This window comes from Oncorhynchus masou, chromosome 1 (genome assembly GCF_036934945.1).
Source record: "Oncorhynchus masou masou isolate Uvic2021 chromosome 1, UVic_Omas_1.1, whole genome shotgun sequence".
NCBI classification, from domain to species: Eukaryota; Metazoa; Chordata; class Actinopteri; order Salmoniformes; family Salmonidae; genus Oncorhynchus; species Oncorhynchus masou.
In genome coordinates, this window is record NC_088212.1 from 5,616,383 (window position 1) to 5,639,192 (window position 22,810).

At 45.3% G+C, this 22,810-nt stretch overlaps 1 protein-coding gene across 1 annotated transcript; it reads left to right on the forward strand.

Moving 5' to 3' along the window:
• Nucleotides 1-8,151: 8,151 nt before the first annotated feature.
• Nucleotides 8,152-14,665, forward strand: LOC135510398 (endothelial lipase-like). Its single transcript, XM_064931318.1, has 10 exons — nucleotides 8,152-8,426; nucleotides 9,803-9,987; nucleotides 10,118-10,297; nucleotides 11,173-11,284; nucleotides 11,643-11,867; nucleotides 12,122-12,364; nucleotides 12,808-12,928; nucleotides 13,210-13,440; nucleotides 13,724-13,831; nucleotides 13,991-14,665. The coding sequence occupies exons 1-10, from the start codon at nucleotides 8,336-8,338 to the stop codon at nucleotides 14,001-14,003; spliced, it is 1,509 nt and encodes a 502-aa protein (XP_064787390.1). The 5' UTR covers nucleotides 8,152-8,335; the 3' UTR covers nucleotides 14,004-14,665.
• The last annotated feature ends 8,145 nt before the right edge of the window (nucleotides 14,666-22,810 follow it).

Genomic DNA, 22,810 nt, shown 5'->3' on the forward strand with positions numbered 1-22,810 from the left:
AGCTGATAGAGCACAACCAGCTGATATACAACAACCAGCTGACAGAGCATAACAAGCTGATATATACTACAACCAGCTGATAGAGCACAACCAGCTGATATACTACAACCAGCTGACAGAGTATAACAAGCTGATATATACAACCAGCTGATAGAGTACAACCAGCTGATATACTACAACCAGCTGATTTACTACAACCAGCTGATAGATTGCAACCAGCTGATAGAGTATAACCAGCTGATAGAGAGCAGCCAGCTGATAGAGCATAACCAGCTGATATACTACAACCATCTGATAGAGCACAACCAGCTGATATACTACAGCTGATATACTACAATCAGCTGATATACTACAACCAGCTGATATACTACAACCAGCTGATATACTACAACCAGCTGATATACTAAAACCAGCTGATATACTACAACCAGCTGATATACTACAACCAGCTGATATACTACAACCAGCTCATAGAGCACAACCAGCTATATACTATAGCCAGCTGATATACTACAACCAGCTGATAGACTGAAACCAGTTGATAATCTACAATAGCTGATAGAGCATAACCAGCTGATACTGAGCAACCAGCTGATAAAGCATAACCAGCTGATGGAGCACAACCAGCTGATAGAGACCAACAACCTGATAGAGCATAACCAGCTGATAGACTGCAACCAGCTGATAGAGCATAACCAGCTGATAGACTGCAACCAGCCTATAGAGCATAACCAGCTGATAGACTGCAACCAGCTGATAGAGCATAACCAGCTGATAGAGAGCAACCAGCTGATAGAGAGCAGACACAGCTGATAGAGCACAACCAGCTGATAGAGAGCAACCAGCTGATAGAGCACAACCAGCTGATAGAGAGCAACCAGTTGATAGAGCACAACCAGCTGATAGAGCTCAACCAGATGATAGAGCAGAACCAGCTGATAGAGAGCAACCAGATGATAGAGCACAACCAGCTGATAGAGAGCAACCAGCTGATAGAGCGTAACCAGTTGATAGAGCATAACCAGTTGATAGAGCACAACCAGCTGATAGAGAGCAACCAGCTGATAGAGCATAACCAGCTTATAGAACCAGCAACCAGCTGATAGAGAGCAACCAGCTAATAGAACACAATCAGCTGAGAGAGCACAACCAGCTGATAGAGAACAACCAGCTGATATACTACAACCAGCTGATATACTACAACCAGCAGCTGATATACTAAAACCAGCTGATATACTACAACCAGCTGATATACTACAACCAGCTGATATACTACAACCAGCTCATAGAGCACAACCAGCTGATATACTATAGCCAGCTGATATACTACAACCAGCTGATAGACTGAAACCAGTTGATAATCTACAATAGCTGATACATAAGCATAAGCAGCTGATACTGAGCAACCAGCTGATAAAGCATAACCAGCTGATGGAGCACAACCAGCTGATAGAGACCAACAACCTGATAGAGCACAACCAGCTGATAGACTGCAACCAGCTGATAGAGCATAACCAGCTGATAGACTGCAACCAGCCTATAGAGCATAACCAGCTGATAGACTGCAACCAGCTGATAGAGCATAACCAGCTGATATAGAGCATAACCAGCTGATAGACAACCAGCAACCAACTGACTGATAGAGCACAACCAGCTGATGATAGAGAGCAACCAGCTGATAGAGCACAACCAGCTGATAGAGCACAACCAGCTGATAGAGAGACAACCAGTTGATAGAGCAAACCAGCTGATAGAGAGCAACCAGCTGATAGAGCACAACCAGCTGATAGAGCACAACCAGATGATAGAGCACAACCAGCTGATAGAGAGCAACCAGCTGATAGAGCACAACCAGCTGATAGAGCACAACCAGCTAATAGAGTGCAACAACCTGATAGAGCACAACCAGATGTTAGAGCACCACCAGCTGATAGAGAGCAACCAGCTGATAGAGCACAACCAGCTGATAGAGCATAACCAGTTGATAGAGCACAACCAGCTGATAGAGAGCAACCAGCTTATAGAGCACAACCAGCTGATAGAGAGCAACCAGCTAATAGAACACAATCAGCTGATAGAGCACAACCAGCTGATAGAGTGCTGCAGCTGATAGAGAGCAACCAGCTGATAGAGGACAACCAGCTGATAGAGAGCAACCAGCTGATAGAGCACAACCAGCTGATAGAGAGCAACCAGCTTATAGAGCACAACCAGCTGATAGAGAGCAACCAGCTGATAGAGCATAATCAGCTTATAGAGCACAACCAGCTGATAGAGCACAACCAGCTGATAGAGCATCACCAGCTGATAGAGTATAACCAGCTGATAGAGAGCAACCAGCTGATAGAGCATACCCAGCTGATAGAGCACAACCAGCTGATAGATAGAGCTGCAGCTGATAGAGAGCAACCAGCTGATAGAGGACAACCAGCTGATAGAGAGAAACCAACTGATAGAGCACAACCAGCTGATAGAGAGGAACCAGCTGACAGAGCATAACCAGCTGATAGAGCACAACCAGCTGATAGAGCATAACCAGCTGATCGACTGAAACCAGCTGATAGAGCACAACCAGCTGATAGAGAGCAACCAGCTGATAGAGTACAACCAGCTGATAGAGAGCAACCAACTGATAGAGCACAACCAGCTGATAGATCATAACCAGCTGATAGAGCATAACCAGCTGATAGAGCACAACCAACTGATAGAGCTCAACCAGCTGATAGAGCACAACCAGCGGATAGAGCATAACCAGCTGATAGACTGAAACCAGCTGATAGAGCACAACCAGCTGATAGAGACCAACCAGCTGATAGAGCACAACCAGCAGGATAGAGCATAACCAGCTGATAGACTGAAACCAGCTGATAGAGCACAACCAGCTGATAGAGACCAGCGAGCTGATAGAGAGCAACCAGCTGATAGAGCACAACCAGCTGATAGAGCACAACCAGCTGATAGAGAGCAACCAGCTGATAGAGCACAACCAGCTGATTTAGAGCATAACCAGCTGATAGAGAACAAGCAGCTGATAGAGAGCAACCAGCTGATAGAGCACAACCAGCTGATAGAGCACAACCAGCTTATAGAGAGCAACCAGCTGATAGAGAGCAACCAGCTGATAGAGCACAACCAGCAACCAGCTGATAGATAATAACCAGCTGATAGAGCACAACCAGCTGATATACTACAACCAGCTGATAGAGTACAACGAGCTGATATACTACAACCAGCTGATAGAGTGCAACCAGCTGATAGAGAGCAACCAGCTGATAGAGCACAACCAGCTGATAGAGCACAACCAGCTGATATTCTACAATCAGCTGATATACTACAACCAGCTGATAGAGCACAACCAGCTGATATGAAACCAGCTGATATTCTACAACCAGCTGATATACTACAACCAGCTGATAGAGCACAATCAGCTGATACTGATAGAGCACATCCAGCTGATATACTACAACCAGCTGATATAGCTACAACCAGCTCATAGAGCACAACCAGCTGATATAGCTACAATCAGCTGATAGACTGAAACCAGCTGATATACTACAACCAGCTGATATACTACAACCAGCTCATAGAGCACAACCAGCTGATATACTACAATCAGCTGATAGACTGAAACCAGCTGATATACTACAACCAGCTGATATACTACAATCAGCTGATAGACTGAAACCAGCTGATATACTACAACCAGCTGATATACTACAACCAGCTCATAGAGCACAACCAGCTGATATACTACAATCAGCTGATAGACTGAAACCAGCTGATATACTACAACCAGCTGATATACTACAACCAGCTCATAGAGCACAACCAGCTGATATACTACAATCAGCTGATAGACTGAAACCAGCTGATATACTACAACCAGCTGATATACTACAACCAGCTCATAGAGCACAACCAGCTGATATACTACAATCAGCTGATAGACTGCAAACCAGCTGATATACTACAACCAGCTGATATACTACAATCAGCTGATAGAGCTGAAACCAGATGATATACTACAACCAGCTGATATACTACAACCAGCTCATAGAGCACAACCAGCTGATATACTACAATCAGCTGATAGACTGAAACCAGCTGATATACTACAACCAGCTGATATACTACAACCAGCTGATATACTACAACCAGCTGATATACTAGCAACCAGCTCCTAGAGCACAACCAGCTGATATACTACAATCAGCTGATAGACTGAAACCAGCTGATATACTACAACCAGCTGATATACTACAACCAGCTGATATACTACAACCAGCTCATAGAGCACAACCAGCTGATATACTACAATCAGCTGATAGACTGAAACCAGCTGATATACTACAACCAGCTGATATACTACAACCAGCTGATATACTAAAACCAGCTCATAGAGCACAACCAGCTGAGATACTACAACCAGCTGATATACTACAACCAGCTGATATACTACAACCAGCTGATATACTACAACCAGCTGATATAGATGTTACAACCAGCTCATAGAGCACAACCAGCTGATAGAGCATACTACAACCAGCTGATATAGAGAGCAACCAGCTGATAGACAACCAGCTGATATACTACAACCAGCTCATAGAGCACAACCAGCTGATATACTACAACCAGCTGATATACTACAACCAGCTGATATACTACAACCAGCTCATAGAGCACAACCAGCTGATATACTACAACCAGCTGATATACTACAACCAGCTCATAGAGCACAACCAGCTGATATACTACAACCAGCTCATAGAGCACAACCAGCTGATATACTACAACCAGCTGATATACTACAACCAGCTCATAGAGCACAACCAGCTGATATACTACAACCAGCTGATAGACTGAAACCGGCTGATATACTACAACCAGCTGATAGAGCACGGCCAGCTGATAGACTGAAACCAGCTGATATACTACAATAGCTGATAGAGCACAACCAGAGAATAGAGCATAACCAGCTGATAGAGAGCAACCAGCTGATAGAGCACAACCAGCTTTTAGAGCATAACCAGCTGATAGAGAGCAACCAGCTGATAGAGAGCAACCAGCTGATAGAGAGCAACCAGCTGATAGAGCACAACCAGAAGATAGATCGCAACCATATCCATCCCACTGAGAAGTAGCAGTTCCTAAGCAGGCAGCAGGCTGCAATGACATGAAATGGCTTTGGTTATTTGTAACTGCAAGTGTAATCTTTCCACTAATGGTGTCCAACGTTTTGATGAAGCAGAGATTAAAAATATCCATCTATCTTTATCTGCATGGAGACTCAGATGAGCTTTGAATAGAACCATTTAGTAATTCCTTCTTGAGCATTAAGTCATGACGAGGGTTATTAACAGTGCTGACAACGTTATTTAACACAAACATAATAAAACACATTAGAAAGCACATCAGCAACATCTGATAGGCCTAACTGCTTGTTTATCTAAGAGTATAGAGATGTCAGAGAGAGAGAGAGAGAGAGAGACGCTGTGTGTTTCATAAATTCAAGGGAATCTCCTCAGCTCCTGCCGAGGCACCAGCGGGTAGCAGGTGTAAATATCTCCAGCAGAACTTCCTACTGTGCGCTCATGTATGTGTGTAAACACTGGTATTATTGTAGCCGAGGCCTTGCTTGAGTGAACCTATTCTTCCCCTCATCAATTGAAACTCCGTCAGTGAGCAGCCTTGGCACCTCGCCAGAGAGAGAGGGAGAGAGAGAGAGAGAGACAGAGAGAGAGACAGAGACAGCGAGAGAGCGAGAGGGAGAGAGAGAGACAGAGAGACAGAGAGAGAGAGAGAGACAGAGACAGACAGAGAGAGAGAGAGACAGAGAGAGAGACAGAGAGAGACAGAGAGAGACAGAGAGAGAGACAGAGAGAGAGACAGAGAGAGACAGAGAGAGAGAGAGAGAGACAGAGAGAGAGAGAGAGAGACAGAGAGACAGACAGAGAGAGAGAGAGAGACAGAGAGAGAGAGACAGAGAGAGAGACAGAGACAGAGAGAGAGAGAGAGAGAGAGAGAGAGAGAGAGGTAAACAATCCCCTCCCCCATCGCGTGCTACACGGGGGCCTTTAAACATTCCCATGGGCTAGCAGAGGGTGATGCTTTTCTCCAGCCACATCCCTGTTTTAATTGTCTCTTCTAGTTCTCAGAATATAAGCCTATAGAATATAATATTATTATTTTTTTGTCCATGCGAGGGTGGACATTTTCTTGTTATTGCACTCTATTGAATGCAACCCGAAGCCACACAAATTATACTGAACAAAAATTTAAACATAACATTTAACAATCTCAATTTTTATTTATTTATTTAAAGTTCATATACAATCAATCAGTCAATTTAAATAAATTCACTATGCCCTAATCTATGGATTTCACATGACTGGGCAGGGGAGCAGCCATGGGTGGGCCTTGGGGGGCATAGGACCACACACTTGGCGAGCCAGGCCCAGCCACTGGTGAGCCAGGCCCAGCCACTGGTGAGCCAGTCCCAGCCACTGGTGAGCCAGTCCCAGCCACTGGCGAGCCAGGCCCAGCCACTGGCGAGCCAGGCCCAGCCACTGGCGAGCCAGGCCCAGCCACTGGCGAGCCAGTCCCAGCCACTGGCGAGCCAGTCCCAGCCACTGGCGAGCCAGTCCCAGCCACTGGCGAGCCAGTCCCAGCCACTGGCGAGCCAGTCCCAGCCACTGGTCCCAGCAAGGCCCAGCCACTGGCGAGCCAGGCCCAGCCACTGGCGAGCCAGTCCCAGCCACTGGCGAGCCAGTCCCAGCCACTGGCGAGCCAATCCCAGCCACTGGCGAGCCAGGCCCAGCCACTGGCGAGCCAGGCCCAGTCACTGGCGAGCCAGGCCCAGTCACTGGCGAGCCAGTCCCAGCCACTGGCGAGCCAGTCCCAGCCACTGGCGAGTCAGTCCCAGCCACTGGCGAGCCAGTCCCAGCCACTGGCGAGCCAGGCCCAGCCACTGGCGAGCCAGGCCCAGCCACTGGCGAGCCAGTCCCAGCCACTGGCGAGCCAGGCCCAGCCACTGGTGAGCCAGTACCAGCCAATCAGAATGAGTTTTTCCCCACAAAAGGGATTTATTACAGACAGAAATACTCCTCAGCACCCCTAGACCCGCCGTTACACGTGGTCTGTGTAAGGCCCGTTGGACGTATTGCCAAATGCTTTAAAACAATGATGGAGGCAGCTTGTGTTAGCTTACGTTAGAGAAATTTAACATTACATTGTCTGGCAACACCTCTGGTTGACATTCCTGCAGGCAGCATGCCAATTGCACACTCCCGAAAAAGTTGAGACATCTGTGGCATTGTGTTGTGTGACAAAACGGCACATTTTAAAGTGGACTTTTATTGTCCCCAACACAAGGTGCACCTGGGTAATGGTCATGCTGTTTAATCAGCTTCTTGATATGCCACACTTGTCAGGTGGATGGATTATCTGGGCAAAGAATAAATGCTCACGAACAGGGATGAAACACATTTGTGTGCAACATTTGAGAGAAATATGTTTTTTTGCACTTATGGAAATTTCTGTGGGTTTTATAAACATTTTTTTTCAGCTCATGAAACATAGGACCAACACTTTACATGTTGCACTTTTATTTTTCTAAAGTTTAATAATTGATCATCACAATTAGACAATAACATTTACTCTCTGAAACACACACACACACAAAAAATCAACCTATCTCTGTGTTTTGACTGTCAAACCATAGCCTATATAAATGTGAGTGGTTACTATGGGAGTAAATGGCAAAGGGAGGTCCAGTTTGACTTGAAGATTTAGAGACAAAAGCATGTGGCTGTGTGATGCCTACAGGTTATGACATGTTGCAACTGATATATTAACATTCGTCTTCCATGCCTCACTGTAGCCTAGTTGTGTACTCAGTGTAGGCTACTCCGCATACTCAGAGCCATACAGGTGCAAGTCACGTGGTTAGTTTTTTTTACACACCGCCCTGAAAGGGTTAAAAAGAAGCAATGTGAGAAGCCTACTACAAACTCATTCATCCTTTTCTTCGCCACGCCTTTAAAACGTAAACAAATGGGGGCTTGACCAATTACAGGCCTAGAATTCCCACGTAGCGATCTGCCGATGATCAGATGACTAAAGGAGAAACTATTTAAATCTGTAATGAGAAACTTGACGCAAGTTCATACATTCACTCTGCTGCTACCGGTTTTCAGGCACATACGAAACACTGCCGCCGGCTTTTCATTGACACTTGGTTCATTGGACAGGCTCACTGAAAAACACCAACTGTGAACCTTCCAGTTATTATCTGAACAACTAACGCGCGTTACATTTTTTTTTTTTAGAAGAAGAAATGAAAAATAGCACTCTTTTGTTGTGGAATTTCTTACTTTGTGCAGTTGCTTTCTTTGTGTCGGGAGCGGACGAGAACACCATTTTCAAAGGTAAAAGTATATTAAATCTAATCACAAACTATTTCACTTGACTCTTTAAAATCATATTCGGATAGCCTGCCCTAAATGTTAAATATTAGTATAGATTACCCACTGGAGTTTGGGTCATAAAGGAGAGACACCATGAAGAAAGGGTCAATGACTCATAAGGCAGTTTTCGTGTGATTTGAAAGAGTGACTTTAGAAAGGGTTAACAATGTGGCGCAAAACCCGGACAAGACGCCACGTCTCCTGTTCCATATTGACTCGAGAATTTCAGATTTATCCGTGTTTTACTGAGAACCCAGTCAGTGCCCCGCGAGTCTATTTAAAAGTAGGCCTAAGCGATCCGTCTAAATTCTAATGTGAAATTCCGATTATCTTTATAATTTTACATGAAAGCTATTTTATTTAATACCCACAAATCCACTATCCTGTTCTGTTCCTGAGAGGAATTTATGCTCATGTACCAGTCGTAACAAAAAGTGATCTAAATATTAATATATTTCTGAATTACTATCCTGACTACAGTAGGACCAACTTCACTCTTTATTTAACTCTGCAGATATCCTGAGTGTTCGTGTGAAAGCGTGTCAGTACGAGCACGACCAGTGTAAAACAGTGTGAAGCTCTGGAGTGCGGAGATGTGGCAGTGCGCCAGTCGCAGAAATGACACGGTAGCAATTCATGTGCGCCGAGTTTAACACGTGTAGACTACAGTAAAATGCTTACAACAATGCAGTTTAAAAATAAGAAAAAAGTTAATGTGAATAAAATAACAAGGACACTATATACAAGGAGCAGGCCTACTCGTATCGCGTTAATGTGACCAGCCATCAGAATGGATAATAGCAGTGGGTAAAGACATTTTTGTATGTTTATTTTACCTTTTTATTTAACACGGCAAGTCAGTTAAGATCAAATTCTTAATTTCATTGACGGCCTTGGAACAGTGGGTTAACTGCCTGTTCAGGGGCAGAACGACAGATTGGTACCTTGTCAGCTCTGGGATTTGAACTTGCAACCTTTCGGTTACTAGGCTACCCTTCCGCCCCGAGCGTTTAAAAAATATATCATTGCTGCTGTATGGCTTAACTGTATAGGTTACACAGTCTGTACTACATTAACAGGTGATTTCAGGGCGTTGTCATAGAAATAATTGCTAAAGATCGCTTGACAGTAACAGCTTCCCCTCCTTACTGCTTCTCCTCCCATCTGTACTACACAGAGTTGATCAGCAAAGCTCCTGATAGATATTCACCATATTCCTTTCACCAGTCTGCTGAATGGAAGATGAAGAATCCAGGACAACACCTAGAGATGATACTAATACTGATGTCCCCCCCCCTCTCCTGTTTCCTCTTCCTTCACTCCTCTCTCTTTCTCAGATGAGGAGTTTAAAGTGTCACGTGGCGAGGATGAGACGGTCCATGACCTTATCACATACAATATGAGGAAGAGTCTGGATCTAGACGTGGACGGATGCATTCTGGTGCCTGGTGAGAAGAGGAGTCTGCTGGAATGTGGATTCAACGTCACGGCCAAGACCATCTTCATCATCCACGGCTGGACGGTAAAAACAGACTCCCTTCTCGATGACCCGCACACAGTTTGCTTCAATGAGTCTTTGTGTTTTTAGAAGTGTGTGTGTGTGTGACAGTTTGAGGATCACTGACTCTTTGAGAACCCCCCACCCTCTCCAGATGAGCGGGATGTTTGAGAGTTGGATGCGGAAGCTGGTGGCGGCCATGATGCAGCGAGAGCCAGAGGCCAACGTTGTCATCGTTGATTGGCTGCCCATGGCCCACCAGCTCTACCCTGACGCTGTCAACCACACCCACCAAGTCGGCCTCAGCGTCGCCGCCACCATCAACTGGCTCCAGGTTTGTAATTGACTTGATAGTTATGTGATGTCTTCTATTGGTGAATTTGGTTTGTATACATTGATCTCTAGGCTTACAAATACTGACAAGAGGACAGTACTGTCTCCAGAAGCTTAGCGGATACAGGACACTTGGAGTCCAGTGTGCTAGAGCACAGCTGAGTAGCCTAACACCCTTCCAAGCCAACCACCTGGCTACTGCGGTAGTAGTGATGTGTTGCGCAGGATTGGCTTGTAGGGAAGTTTCCCTTAGCAACAGAACAGCCGGGAAGCCGCTGGCAACAGGTGTGGGTTGGAACTCTGGGATTCTAGAATTCTAATGAGTTCTGGGTATGCTGTCATTTCCATTTGGTTGGTCGGCACTCGGCAGATGCTCTTGAGGAAGAGTTGTCCGATCTCTAGTTTTGCGATTGGAATCGCTCTCCTCACGAGCCAACGGCCGCATTCCCAGTCCTCTCACTTCATTCGGGACTTGACTTTCACTAAAAACAGAGACTGGGTTTAGCTCAAATCCACTGCTTTCCTTTTCACTCGTCTAGTCTGTTCAGGTGGATGATTGAGGGAAAGGATGCTTTTCAACAGTATTGGGATGCATCCGACGTCTCATTCAGGCCCCTGTCCCCTGTCCCCTGAACCAGATCAGGACCCGGCTGACACGCAAGCCCAGGGTTCAGGCTGTGGATAGGGGAGTAGATTGAGGCAAAAGGTAGCGGTGCTGTTGCATGGAAGGAAGAGCGGGAATGTTTTCTGCCCTCATTATCTCCGCTGGGGATTGGCTGGTGCCCAGGGAATGACTGACTGCTATTGGTCGAGGGCCAGGTCTTGTTCAGTGCAGCAGCTGATGTGTGTGTGTGTGTGTTGTCTTGTATTCGATAGGAGGAACAGCAGATGCCCTTGCAGAATGTGCACTTGATTGGCTACAGCTTGGGGGCCCATGTGGCGGGCTACGCTGGCACGTTTGTGCGAGGGAACGTCGGCCGAATCACAGGTAAGTGGCTCGACGACGGTATGAAATCACTCACTGTTGCTCCTTTACAACTTTGACCTCTCGTGACCCTTTGGCACAGTGCCAAGCTCCTGTAAATCAAACTCCATACTAGTCCAATAGGAAACAAGTACCCATTAGGGTAAAGCTCCATATCGTCCAATAGGAAACAAGTACCCATTATGGTAAAGCTCCATATAGTCAAATATCTAACTAGCGTCAAACACGTCTTTATGGAGCGACGGATGTGTTCAATGTCTATAGTTTCGGTTGTATTGACTGTATGCCGACAGATGTTAGACACAACCCCGTCTCTTGTCCACCAAATGAGACGTTCCTGTTTCTCCCATCTCTCCTATAGGTCTTGACCCGGCAGGGCCCATGTTTGAGGGGGTGGGGGATGAGAAGCGCCTCTCTTCGGACGACGCTGATTTCGTAGATGTCCTGCATACGTACACGCGCGAGGCTCTGGGAGTGAGCATAGGCATCCAGCAACCTATCGGAGACATCGACATCTATCCCAACGGAGGAGACGTGCAGCCGGGCTGTGACTTGACCAGCGTGCTGACCAGCGCCTCCGGAGGAAGTGAGTAGTCACTGAGACGTGGAGACCAACGTCTTCTGAATCTGTCCCAAATTTAGTTTTTAATTATGATATTTTTATTTTATTTTTTATAAATCTCGCTTGGTGGATTCTCTTGTAATACAGTCCCCTCCTGGTTCCAGGAATCCTCCTAACAAGATTTCTGAATCTCTGGGAATTCTGCAGCCTTAATTTGGACACAGTACCGTACTGGTTTAGCTGTTGTGTGTAAATCTGACCCGTCCTCCCCTCTACAGACTTCATGGATGTGATGAAGTGTGAGCACGAGCGAGCCGTACACCTGTTTGTGGACTCTCTGCTTAGCAAGGAACACACGAGCTTCGCCTACCAGTGCACTGACCCTGAACGCTTCAAGAAGGGCATCTGCCTGAGCTGTCGTAAGAACCGCTGCAACCAGATGGGTTACAACGCTAAGAAGACGAGGAAGAGGCGCAACAGCAAGATGTACCTGAAGACCCGCGCCGACACACCCTTCGGAGGTGAGCTGTGTTTTGTAGCCCTATGGTTGGTCTAGTGGTTCCAACAAACTGTAACCAGCTTCTAGTTTTTCCTCCTTTTCTTTAACTTACTAGTGTATTCTGGGTTTAAAGCCTCCTGCCGCGGGCTCTGGGTTTAAAGCCTCCTGCCGCGGGCTCTGGGTTTAAAGCCTCCTGCCGCGGGCTCTGGGTTTAAAGCCTCCTGCCGCGGGCTCTGGGTTTAAAGCCTCCTGCCGCGGGCTCTGGGTTTAAAGCCTCCTGCTGTTATAAATCTACATCTGTAATGCCTTGTTTCTTATCTCTTGGCTACTGGTACTGATATCTCAACTTGTTTTTGACACACCTTGCAGTCATAAAGCTGTAATCTCCTGTATAAATTAAATCTTTGCCCCGAGTGATGGAAGTGATTTTTTTTTTAACCCTCTTGGGCTGTTTGTCCCTCCTAGGGATCCATTATCAGATGAAGATGCATGTGTTCAACAGAAAGCAGGCTGACGATGCTGACCCGACCTTCTACGTGAAACTGTATGGGGCTCACAACGACAGCCAAGACTTGCATGTAGACATGTGAGTACTTGGTATTACTATACTAGACCTAACCCAAGATGACGGATCTTGAGTAGTACTATTGCACCGATATTGTGACTTGTACTAGGTCTCAAAGCTGTGTGTTGGTGGGGGAAAAACCCATTCAGTACAGAGGTTAAGTTAGGATTGTGGTGCTGCTCATTTGAATGTGTGGGTTTTGATCAAGCCCTTAACTTCTCACTTAATAGCAAATAAGTGAAAACTATTTACTGTTTTGTAAATGACCTGTGATTGACCCTTTTGTGTGTGTCCCCCTCCAGTCCTAACAAAGTGGGTTTGAACCTGACCAACACCTTCCTGGTCTTCACGGAGGATGACATTGGGGACCTGCTGAAGATCCATCTGAGCTGGGAGGGGGCGTCTGAGTCCTTCGGGTCCTTCTGGAAAAATATTAAGAAGAACTTCTGGGACTGGAAGAGCAGCAGCAAGCCCACCAACCAGGTGTTGGAGATCCGTAGGATCCGTGTCAAGTGTGGAGAAACTCAGAAAAAGTAAGTTGGGGTGGGAGAACAGCGGCAGCCATTTTGTTTTTTTAGAAATGCTCATTGTAATTTCATTGGGTGGCTGGTCACCACGGCGACCATCTGATTTGATAAAACACTCATAAACTGGGATGTTGTCTTGTCATTAGTCAATTATACTTTTTTTGTTCTTTTCACTTCATAAACTGAGACTCTGCTTTGGCATATTTAGTTAAGTGTCTTGCTCTTTGCCGTTTTTTTTGTGTGTTGTCTTACACTTTGACCATTTTTTTCCTTGTTTGTGCTTGTGTAGGTTCACGTTTTGTGCCCAGGACCCCTCGTTGACTGAGATCACTCCAGGACAGGGGATCACGTACATCAAGTGTCGCGATGGCTGGGAGGTCAAACCCAGTAACAAAAGGTACAGCCCATTCAAATAGTGTTTTGTTGAATTCCCTAACGGTGTCTTATTTGACTCTGAATAAATCTTTATTACTTTAAACCATTAGGCCCTGAGATTGTCTGTCTGTTTTGTCAATCATGGTTATTGATTGTTCCTCTTGTTTTGATTTTTTGACAGATTACACGTATAAGGATTCAGGACTTGAACGTTAAATACACTGTCACCATGGGAACCCGACGGCGGGAAGAAAGAACTGCTACCTCTTCGTCTGAGCTCCTGGATGGTTTCCGTTGGTTACAGATGCTCACATGACTCCGGTCTCTGTCAAATGGGACGACGGTGGGCACGTGCTGTGGGAGGGTTTGGGGCGGTCCTTAATTGTACTGTCTGTCAGGACTGTCTTGACGATTCTTAGTGTTTCTTTGTGCAGACTGGCAGTCAACTCGGATCAGGAAAATGGTGTTAAAATGTGTTATCGGACATTCCCCAACAAACCTAGTCTCTTTACTGTATATTTTTTTTAAATTAATTTATGAAGAATGGAAGCACTGCAAGACCGATCTTTATTTATCAACCCTGTATTGACGCACATTACATTTGAATTGTTTAATATTTGTGAGTTGCAGTATTTGTCTGCTTGCGTTTTTGAGTGTGTCTTTTTGTTATTTGTGTAGTATGACCGTGGTGTGAGTGAGCCGACTGAGATTAACGTGACTACACTGAAGGAGATGACTGGCTGCATTCACATGATCTTTCACTGCATTGTGACTTCTGTGTACCATAGTAGTTTGTGTATATAATGTAACTAACATTTTTTTTTTTCCTAAAATAAATTAAAATTCTCATTTTTAATTCTGTTTTGTCCTTTTGTCTTTGCCTGGATGGGCATACCAAGGTGTGGTCTTACGTTTGGCTCTTAAGTTTAAGAATAATTGAAATTGATGTTTACTAACCAGGTAGAGCACTACTAAAATATGACACCCATTTGAGTTGCTTGAACTTAAGCCCCAAAATCTGATTAATTTCTCAGTTTATAGTGCAGTGACAATAAATTGAATAATGACTTAAGTCAACTTGCAGTGCATTCGGAAAGTATTCAGACCCCTTGACTTTCTCCACATGCAAATCCTCAATCTACACACTACGCCATAATGAGAAAGTTTAAAATGGGTTTTTAGACATTTTTGCAGATGTATTAAGATTACTGCAATGTAGAATAATAGTGAAGACAAACTATGAAATAACACGCATGGAATCATGTAGTAACCATGAGTGTCAAATCAAAATTATATTTGAGATTTTTCAAAGTAGCCACCCTTTACCTTCATAGCTTTGCAAACTTGGCATTCTCTCAACCAGCTTCATGAGGTATTCACATGGAATGCATTACAATTAACTGGTGACTTAATTTGAGGATTTTCTTTAATGCATTTGAGCCAATAAGTTGTGTTACAATGTAGGGTTGGTATACAGAACATAGCCCTATTTAGTAAAAGACCACGCCCATATTATGGCAAGAACTGCTCAAATGAGCCAAGAGAAACGGCAGTCCGTTACTTTAAGACATGAAGGTCAATCTGGAATATTTGCAAAAACCATCAAGCGCTATGATGAAACTGGCTCTCATGGGGACCCCACAAGATTGAAATACCCAGAGTTACCTCTGCAGAGGATAAGTTCATTAGAGGTACCAGCTTCAGAAGTTGCATCGCAAAATAAATGCTTTACAGAGTAAACGTAAGAAACATCTCAACATCAACTGTTCAGAGGAGACTGCGTGCATCAGGCCTTCATGGTTGAATTGCTGCAAAGAAACCACTACTAAAGGACACCAATAAGAACAGATATGCTTGGGCCAAGAAACACGAGAAATGGACATGAGACCGATAGATTGTCCTTTGCTCAAATGATTCCAAATTTGAGATTTTTGGTTCCAACCACCTTGTCTTTGTGATTCGCAGAGTTGGTGAACGGATGATCTCTGCATGTGTGGTTTCCACTGTGAAGCATGGAGGAGGTGGTGTGGTGGTGCTTTGCTGGTGACACTGTCTGCGATTTATTTAGAATTCTAGGCACACTTAACCAGCATGCTACCGCAGCATTCTGCAGTAATACGCCATCCCATCTGGTTTGCGCTAAGTGACACTATCATTTCTCAACAGAACAATGACCCAACACACCTCCAGGCTGTGTAAGGGCTATTTGACCAAGGAGAGTGATGGAGTGCTGCATCAGATGACCTGGCCTCCACAATCACCCAACCTCAACCCAATTGAGATGGTTTAGGATGAGTTGGACTGCAGAGTGAAGGAAAAGCAGACAACAAGTGCTCAGCATATGTGGGAACTCCTTCAAGACTGTTGGAAAGCATTCCAGGTGAAGCTGGTTGAGAGAATGCCAAGAGTGTACAGAGCTGTCATCAAGGCAAAGGGTGGCTACTTTGAAGAATATAAAATATAAACTCAGCAAAACAAGAAATGTCCTCTCCCTGTCAACTGCGTATATTTTCAACAAACTTAACGTGCAAATATTTGTGTGAACATAAGATTCAAAAACTGAGACATAAACTGAACAAGTTCCACAGACATGTGACTAACAGAAATATAATAATGTGTCCCTGAACAAAGAGGGGGACAAAATCAAAGTAACAGTCAGTATCTGGTGTGGCCACCAGCTGCATTATCTACTGCAGTGCATCTCCTCCTCATGGACTGCACCAGATTTGCCAGTTCTTGCTGTGAGATGTTACCTCACTCTTCCACCAAGGGTCCTGCAAGTTCCCAGACATTACTGGGGGAATGGCCCTTGCCCTCACCCTCCGATCCAACAGGTCCCAGGCGTGCTCAATGGGATTCAGATCTGGGCTCTTCGCTGGCCATGGCAGAACACTGACATTCCTGTCTTGTAGGAAATGACGCACAGTACGAGCAGTATGGCTGGTGGCATTGTCATGCTGGAGGGTCATGTCAGGTTGAGCCTGCAGGAAGGGTACCACATGAGAGAGGAGGATGTCTTCCCTGTAACCCACAGCGTTGAGATTGCCTGCAATGTCAACAAGCTCAGTACGATGATGCTGTGACACACCGCACATGACGAACCCTCCACCTCAAAATCAATCCCGCTCCAGAGTACAGGCCTCAGTGTAACGATCATTCCGTCGACGAAGAAACGTGGAGCCAACCATCACCCCAGCCTCTCTCAGCCTATTGCGGACAGTCTGAGCACTGATGGAGCGATTGTGCGTTCCTGGTGTATCTCGGGCAGTTGTTGTTGCCATCTGTACCTGTCCCGCAGGTGTGATGTTTGGATGTACCGATCCTGTGCAGGTGTTGTTACACCTGGTCTGCCACTGCGAGGACGATCAGCTGTCCGTCCTGTCTCCCTGTAGCGCTGTCTTAGGCATCTCACAGTATTGACATCGCAATTTATTGCCTTGGCCACATCTACAGTCTTCATGCCTCCTTGCAGCATGCCGAAGGCACGTTCACGCAGCATGAGCAGGGACCCAGGGCATCTTTCTTTTGGTGTTTTTTTAGAGTCAGTAGAAAGGCCTCTTTAGTGTCCTAAGTTTTCATAACTGTGATCTTAATTGCCTACCGTTTGTAAGCTGTTAGTGTCTTAACGACCGTTCCACAGGTGCATGTTAATTAATTGTTTATGGTTCATTGAACAAGCATTGGGAAACAGTGTTTAAACCCTTTACAATGAAGATCTCTGAAGATATTTGGATTTTTACGAAATATCTTTGAAAGACAGGGTCCTGAAAAAGGGATGTTTCCTTTTTTGATGAGTTTATTCTGATTTGTTGAAAACATTTTTGGTTATTACATGATTCCATGTGTGTTATTTCAAAGTTTTGATGTCTTCACTATTATTCTACAATGTAGAAAATAGTAGAAAATAAAGAAAAACCATTGAATAAGTCGGTGTGTCCAAACTTTTTACTGCTACTGTAAGTAATTCAGACCCTTTTGCTTTGAGACTCCAAATTTAGATTCATTGCATACTGTTTCCATTGATCACTCTTGAGATGTTTCTACAACTTGGATTAGAGTCCAATTGTAGTAAATTCGATTGATTTGACATGATGGAAAGATGCACATTTGCCTATATAAGGCCCCGTAGTCGACAGTGCATGTCAGAGCAAAACAAACAAGCCATGAGGTTTAAGGAATTGTCCGTAGAGCCTCGAGACAGGACAGTGAGGAGGCACAGATTTGGGATACCGAAAAATGTCTGCAGCATCGAAGGTCTCCAAGAACACAGTGGCCTCCATCATTCTTAAATGGAAGAAGTTTGAAACCATCAAGACTCTTCCTAGAGCTGGCCGCCCGGACAAAACTGAGCAATTGGTGGGGGGGCTTGGTCAGGGAGGTGACCAAGAACCCGATGGTCACACTGATAGAGCTCCAGAGTTCCTCTGTGGAGATGGTAGAACCTTCCAGAAGGACAATCATCTCTTCAGCACTCCATCAATCAGGCCTTTATAGTAGAGTGGCCAGACGGAAGCCACTCCTCGGTAAAAAGCACATGAAGGGCACACGTTTAACGACGAATGACTCAATCAAATTCCCCACGTTCGGAGATCAGGAAATCAACCTCACTCCTCCCTAAAGGTCGTTGTTGACCCCCAAAGTACGTATAATAATAATAATAATAATAATATATCCCATTTAGCAGACGCTTTTGTCCAAAGCGACTTACAAGTCGGCTGGGGCCACTACTTTTACATATGGGTGGCCCCAGTGGGAATCGAACCCACGACGCTTGGCGTTGCAAGCGCCATGCGCCATGCTCTACCGACTGAGCCATACGTCACTGAAGATAACATCTGGAAAATAACCATTTGATCTACAGCTACATGATTTACATGTTAATTTTTATATGCTACGTTAACTTAGAAAGTATTCAGACCCCTTGACGTTTTTCCACATTTTGTTTTACTCTACAGCCTTGTTTCTAAAATGTATTAAATTATCCCCCTCAACCCCCCTCACCCCCCACCCTCATCAGTCTACACACAGTACCCCATAATGACAAAGCAGATACTGTTTTTTGGATTGTTTTTGTTGCGAAACAAACAGAATTATAACACGAGTATTTAGACTTGAAGTGTTGAGCATAAAAGTGATAGTTTTGAAAACAGGTCCTGTGTGATTTAGAGTTATTTAGCAACTTTAGTTGTGAATGACACCGACCTTCGAATGTCTCAGAAATCAAAAAAACATAAATAGGATGCGTCGATTACTGATCTGGGAAGTAACAAAACCCATCTTGCCCTCTGTTCCTTGCTGTTCTCTCATCAAGTGATCATATTTTCACTATTTCAAATGCAATTTGTCTTTAGTAATATGTCACAATTGGTTTAGATTCAGAATGGTTGATGATCGAATTGGCAGAAACAGGGTGCAGGGGAATGACACGTGATCCATATCCGATGGATGGATTTTCAGCTGGTTTGTTTTTCAGGCTACTCCGGTTATTTCACTCCAGGCATCAACCAGTGTTTGAGAAGCATGCAGCCTCTTGCTACGTGCGACAGGTGTTATTCTGCCAAAACTCTGTATGGCATTGGGCTCTCCAACCCTTTTCCTGCATTTCCCTAGTGCTTAGTTTGGGAAACCAAGTGATATCTGTTCAGGAATATTTGAAAGTAAAAATGTTTTCACAACAAAACATATTTCATTAAATAAACTGTTGACAGGCCCCTCTCTCTACTCGTTGGAGAAACATTCTGTATTGGCTGAAAGTCATGTGTCAGTCTATTAATTATTAAAATATTAAAAAATGCTCTATTACTTGGTTATTAAAATTAAAATTAACTATAATTACAGGATAACTCTGTAAGACACCCTGTACAATCAATGAACCAACAGCATCGCCCAGGGCTCTACAGGGCTCTACACGGCTCTACAAGGCTCTACAGGACTCTACAAGTCTCTACAGTGCTCTACATGGCTCTACAGGGCTCTAGCGTTACATCTTTCGATGCATTTGCCTTCAGTGGTTAGAGGGCCAAATAGAGCCCAGAGTAGAAGGCTAATTAGCAACATGATGGTCATTACCGAGTTGGGTACTACCAGCGCAAGTCGCAAGTGAATAAGAGATTACCGTGACTCAACGGTCACGTGGAATTTTTACTGCGGTCATGACTCATGATACGGTCACAGCGACAGCCCTAGAAACAGCCCTAGAAACAGCCCTAGAAACAGCCCTAGAAACAGCCCTAGAAACAGCCCTAGAAACAGCCCTAGAAACAGCCCTAGAAACAGCCCTAGAAACAGCCCTAGAAACAGCCCTAGAAACAGCCCTAGAAACAGCCCTAGAAACAGCCCTAGAAACAGCCCTAGAAACAGCCCTAGAAACAGCCCTAGAAACAGCCCTAGAAACAGCCCTAGAAACAGCCCTAGAAACAGCCCTAGAAACAGCCCTAGAAACAGCCCTAGAAACAGCCCTAGAAACAGCCCTAGAAACAGCCCTAGAAACAGCCCTAGACGGCTGTTGCTAGTAACGTTTCAACTACTTACAACTTCTTAACTGTTGCAAATCTTACTACTTCTTAACACCAGCAAAAATCTGTGACCAATGCAGCTAGATTTGATTGAATTATGCAGTATGCGTAACGTCGGTAACGAGAGTGCAGTGACTGGTCCACGGAGTAGCTGTGTGAATGCCCTGCTCTCTATCGCCCCCTCTGGGTCTGCATGGGGTGGCAGGATGTAACAGCAGGCACTACCGTCTGGCAATTGTGATGCAGGTTGTCTGTTTTTTTATTGGGGGGGGGGGGGGCTGCATCTCATTCAACCGCTTTCATGTGATGTGGAATGTGGCATAGCTACTGTAATGGGTTCCTACTGTCCTCAGACACACGCCCATAGCCCTGTTCCCATGCTTTTGTTTGGTTAGAAACATTCCACACATATACAACACACACACGCGCACACACGCGCACACACACACACACACACACACACACACACACGCACACACACACACACACACACACACACACACACACACACACACACACACACACACACACACACACACACACACACACACACACACGCGCACACACACACACAAAACATTGCTCTCTTCTCATGCTTTTGTTTACATGCCCAATGGCCAAGCAGGCCACCTGTTATAAACGAAGGGGAAGGGGGGGGATACCTAGTGATTTGTACAACTGAATACATTCAACTGAAATGTGTCTTCTGCATTTAACCCAACCCCTCTGAATCAGAGAAGTGTGGGGGGAGGGGGAGGGGGTGGCCTTATATCAATATCCACGTCTTCAGCACCCAGGGAACAGTGGGTTAACTGCCTTGCTCAGAGGCAGAACGGCAGATTTATAGATATTCGATCCAACAACCTATCGGTTACTGGCCTAACGCTCTAACCTCTAGGCTACCTGCCACACCCATATGTGTGTGTGTGTGTGTGTGTGTGTGTGTGTGTGTGTGTGTGTGTGTGTGTGTGTGTGTGTGTGTGTGTGTGTGTGTGTGTGTGTGTGTGTGTGTGTGTGTGTGTGTGTGTGTTTGCATGTGTGTACAGTATGTGTGTGTAGACTTGCATGTACATGTGGGTGTGTGTGTGATACACAGTACCTGTCAAAAGTTTGGACAAACCTACTCATTCCAGGGTTTTTCTTTATTTAAAAAATACTTTTTTCTACAATGTAGAATATCAGTGAAGACATCAGCACTATGAAATAACACATTTGGAATCATGTAGTAACCAAAACAATGTTAATCAAATGAAAGTATATTTTATATTTGAGATTCAGCTTTGCACACTCTTGGCATTCTCTCAATCAGCTTCATGAGGAATGCTTTTCTAACTGTCTTGAAGGTGTTCCCACATATGCTGAGCACTTATTGGCTTCCATCATCAGGTCTGGTTCCAGCATCTTCCTCCTCCCGTCATTAGGTCTGGTTCCAGCATCTTCCTCCTTCCGTCATTAGTTCTGGTTCCAGCATCTTCCTCCTTCCATCATCAGGTCTGGTTCCAGCATCTTCCTCCTTCCATCATCAGGTCTGGTTCCAGCATCTTCCTCCTCCCATCATCAGGTCTGGTTCCAGCATCTTCCTCCTTCCGTCATTAGGTCTGGTTCCAGCATCTTCCTCCTTCCATCATCAGGTCTGGTTCCAGCATCCTCATCCTTCCGTCATCAGGTCTGGTTCCAGCATCTTCCTCCTCCCATCATCAGGTCTGGTTCCAGCATCTTCCTCCTTCCGTCATTAGGTCTGGTTCCAGCATCTTCCTCCTTCCGTCATCAGGTCTGGTTCCAGCATCTTCATCCTTCCGTCATTAGGTCTGGTTCCAGCATCTTCCTCCTTCCGTCATCAGGTCTGGTTCCAGCATCTTCCTCCTTCCGTCATTAGGTCTGGTTCCAGCATCTTCCTCCTTCCATCATCAGGTCTGGTTCCAGCATCTTCCTCCTTCCATCATCAGGTCTGGTTCCAGCATCTTCCTCCTTCCGTCATTAGGTCTGGTTCCAGCATCTTCCTCCTTCCGTCATCAGGTCTGGTTCCAGCATCTTCCTCCTTCCTCCTTCCGTCATTAGGTCTGGTTCCAGCATCTTCCTCCTTCCGTCATCAGGTCTGGTTCCAGCATCTTCCTCCTTCCATCATCAGGTCTGGTTCCAGCATCTTCCTCCTTCCATCATCAGGTCTGGTTCCAGCATCTTCCTCCTTCCGTCATCAGGTCTGGTTCCAGCATCTTCCTCCTTCCTCCTCCCGTCATTAGGTCTGGTTCCAGCATCTTCCTCCTTCCGTCATCAGGTCTGGTTCCAGCATCTTCCTCCTTCCATCATCAGGTCTGGTTCCAGCATCTTCATCCTTCCATCATCAGGTCTGGTTCCAGCATCTTTCCCCTCTCCACATTTTTTGTAGTTGTATTTTTTATGGATCCCCATTAGTTCCTGCCAAGGCAGCAGCTACTCTTCCTGGGGTTTATTATGGATCCCCATTAGTTCCTGCCAAGGCAGCAGCT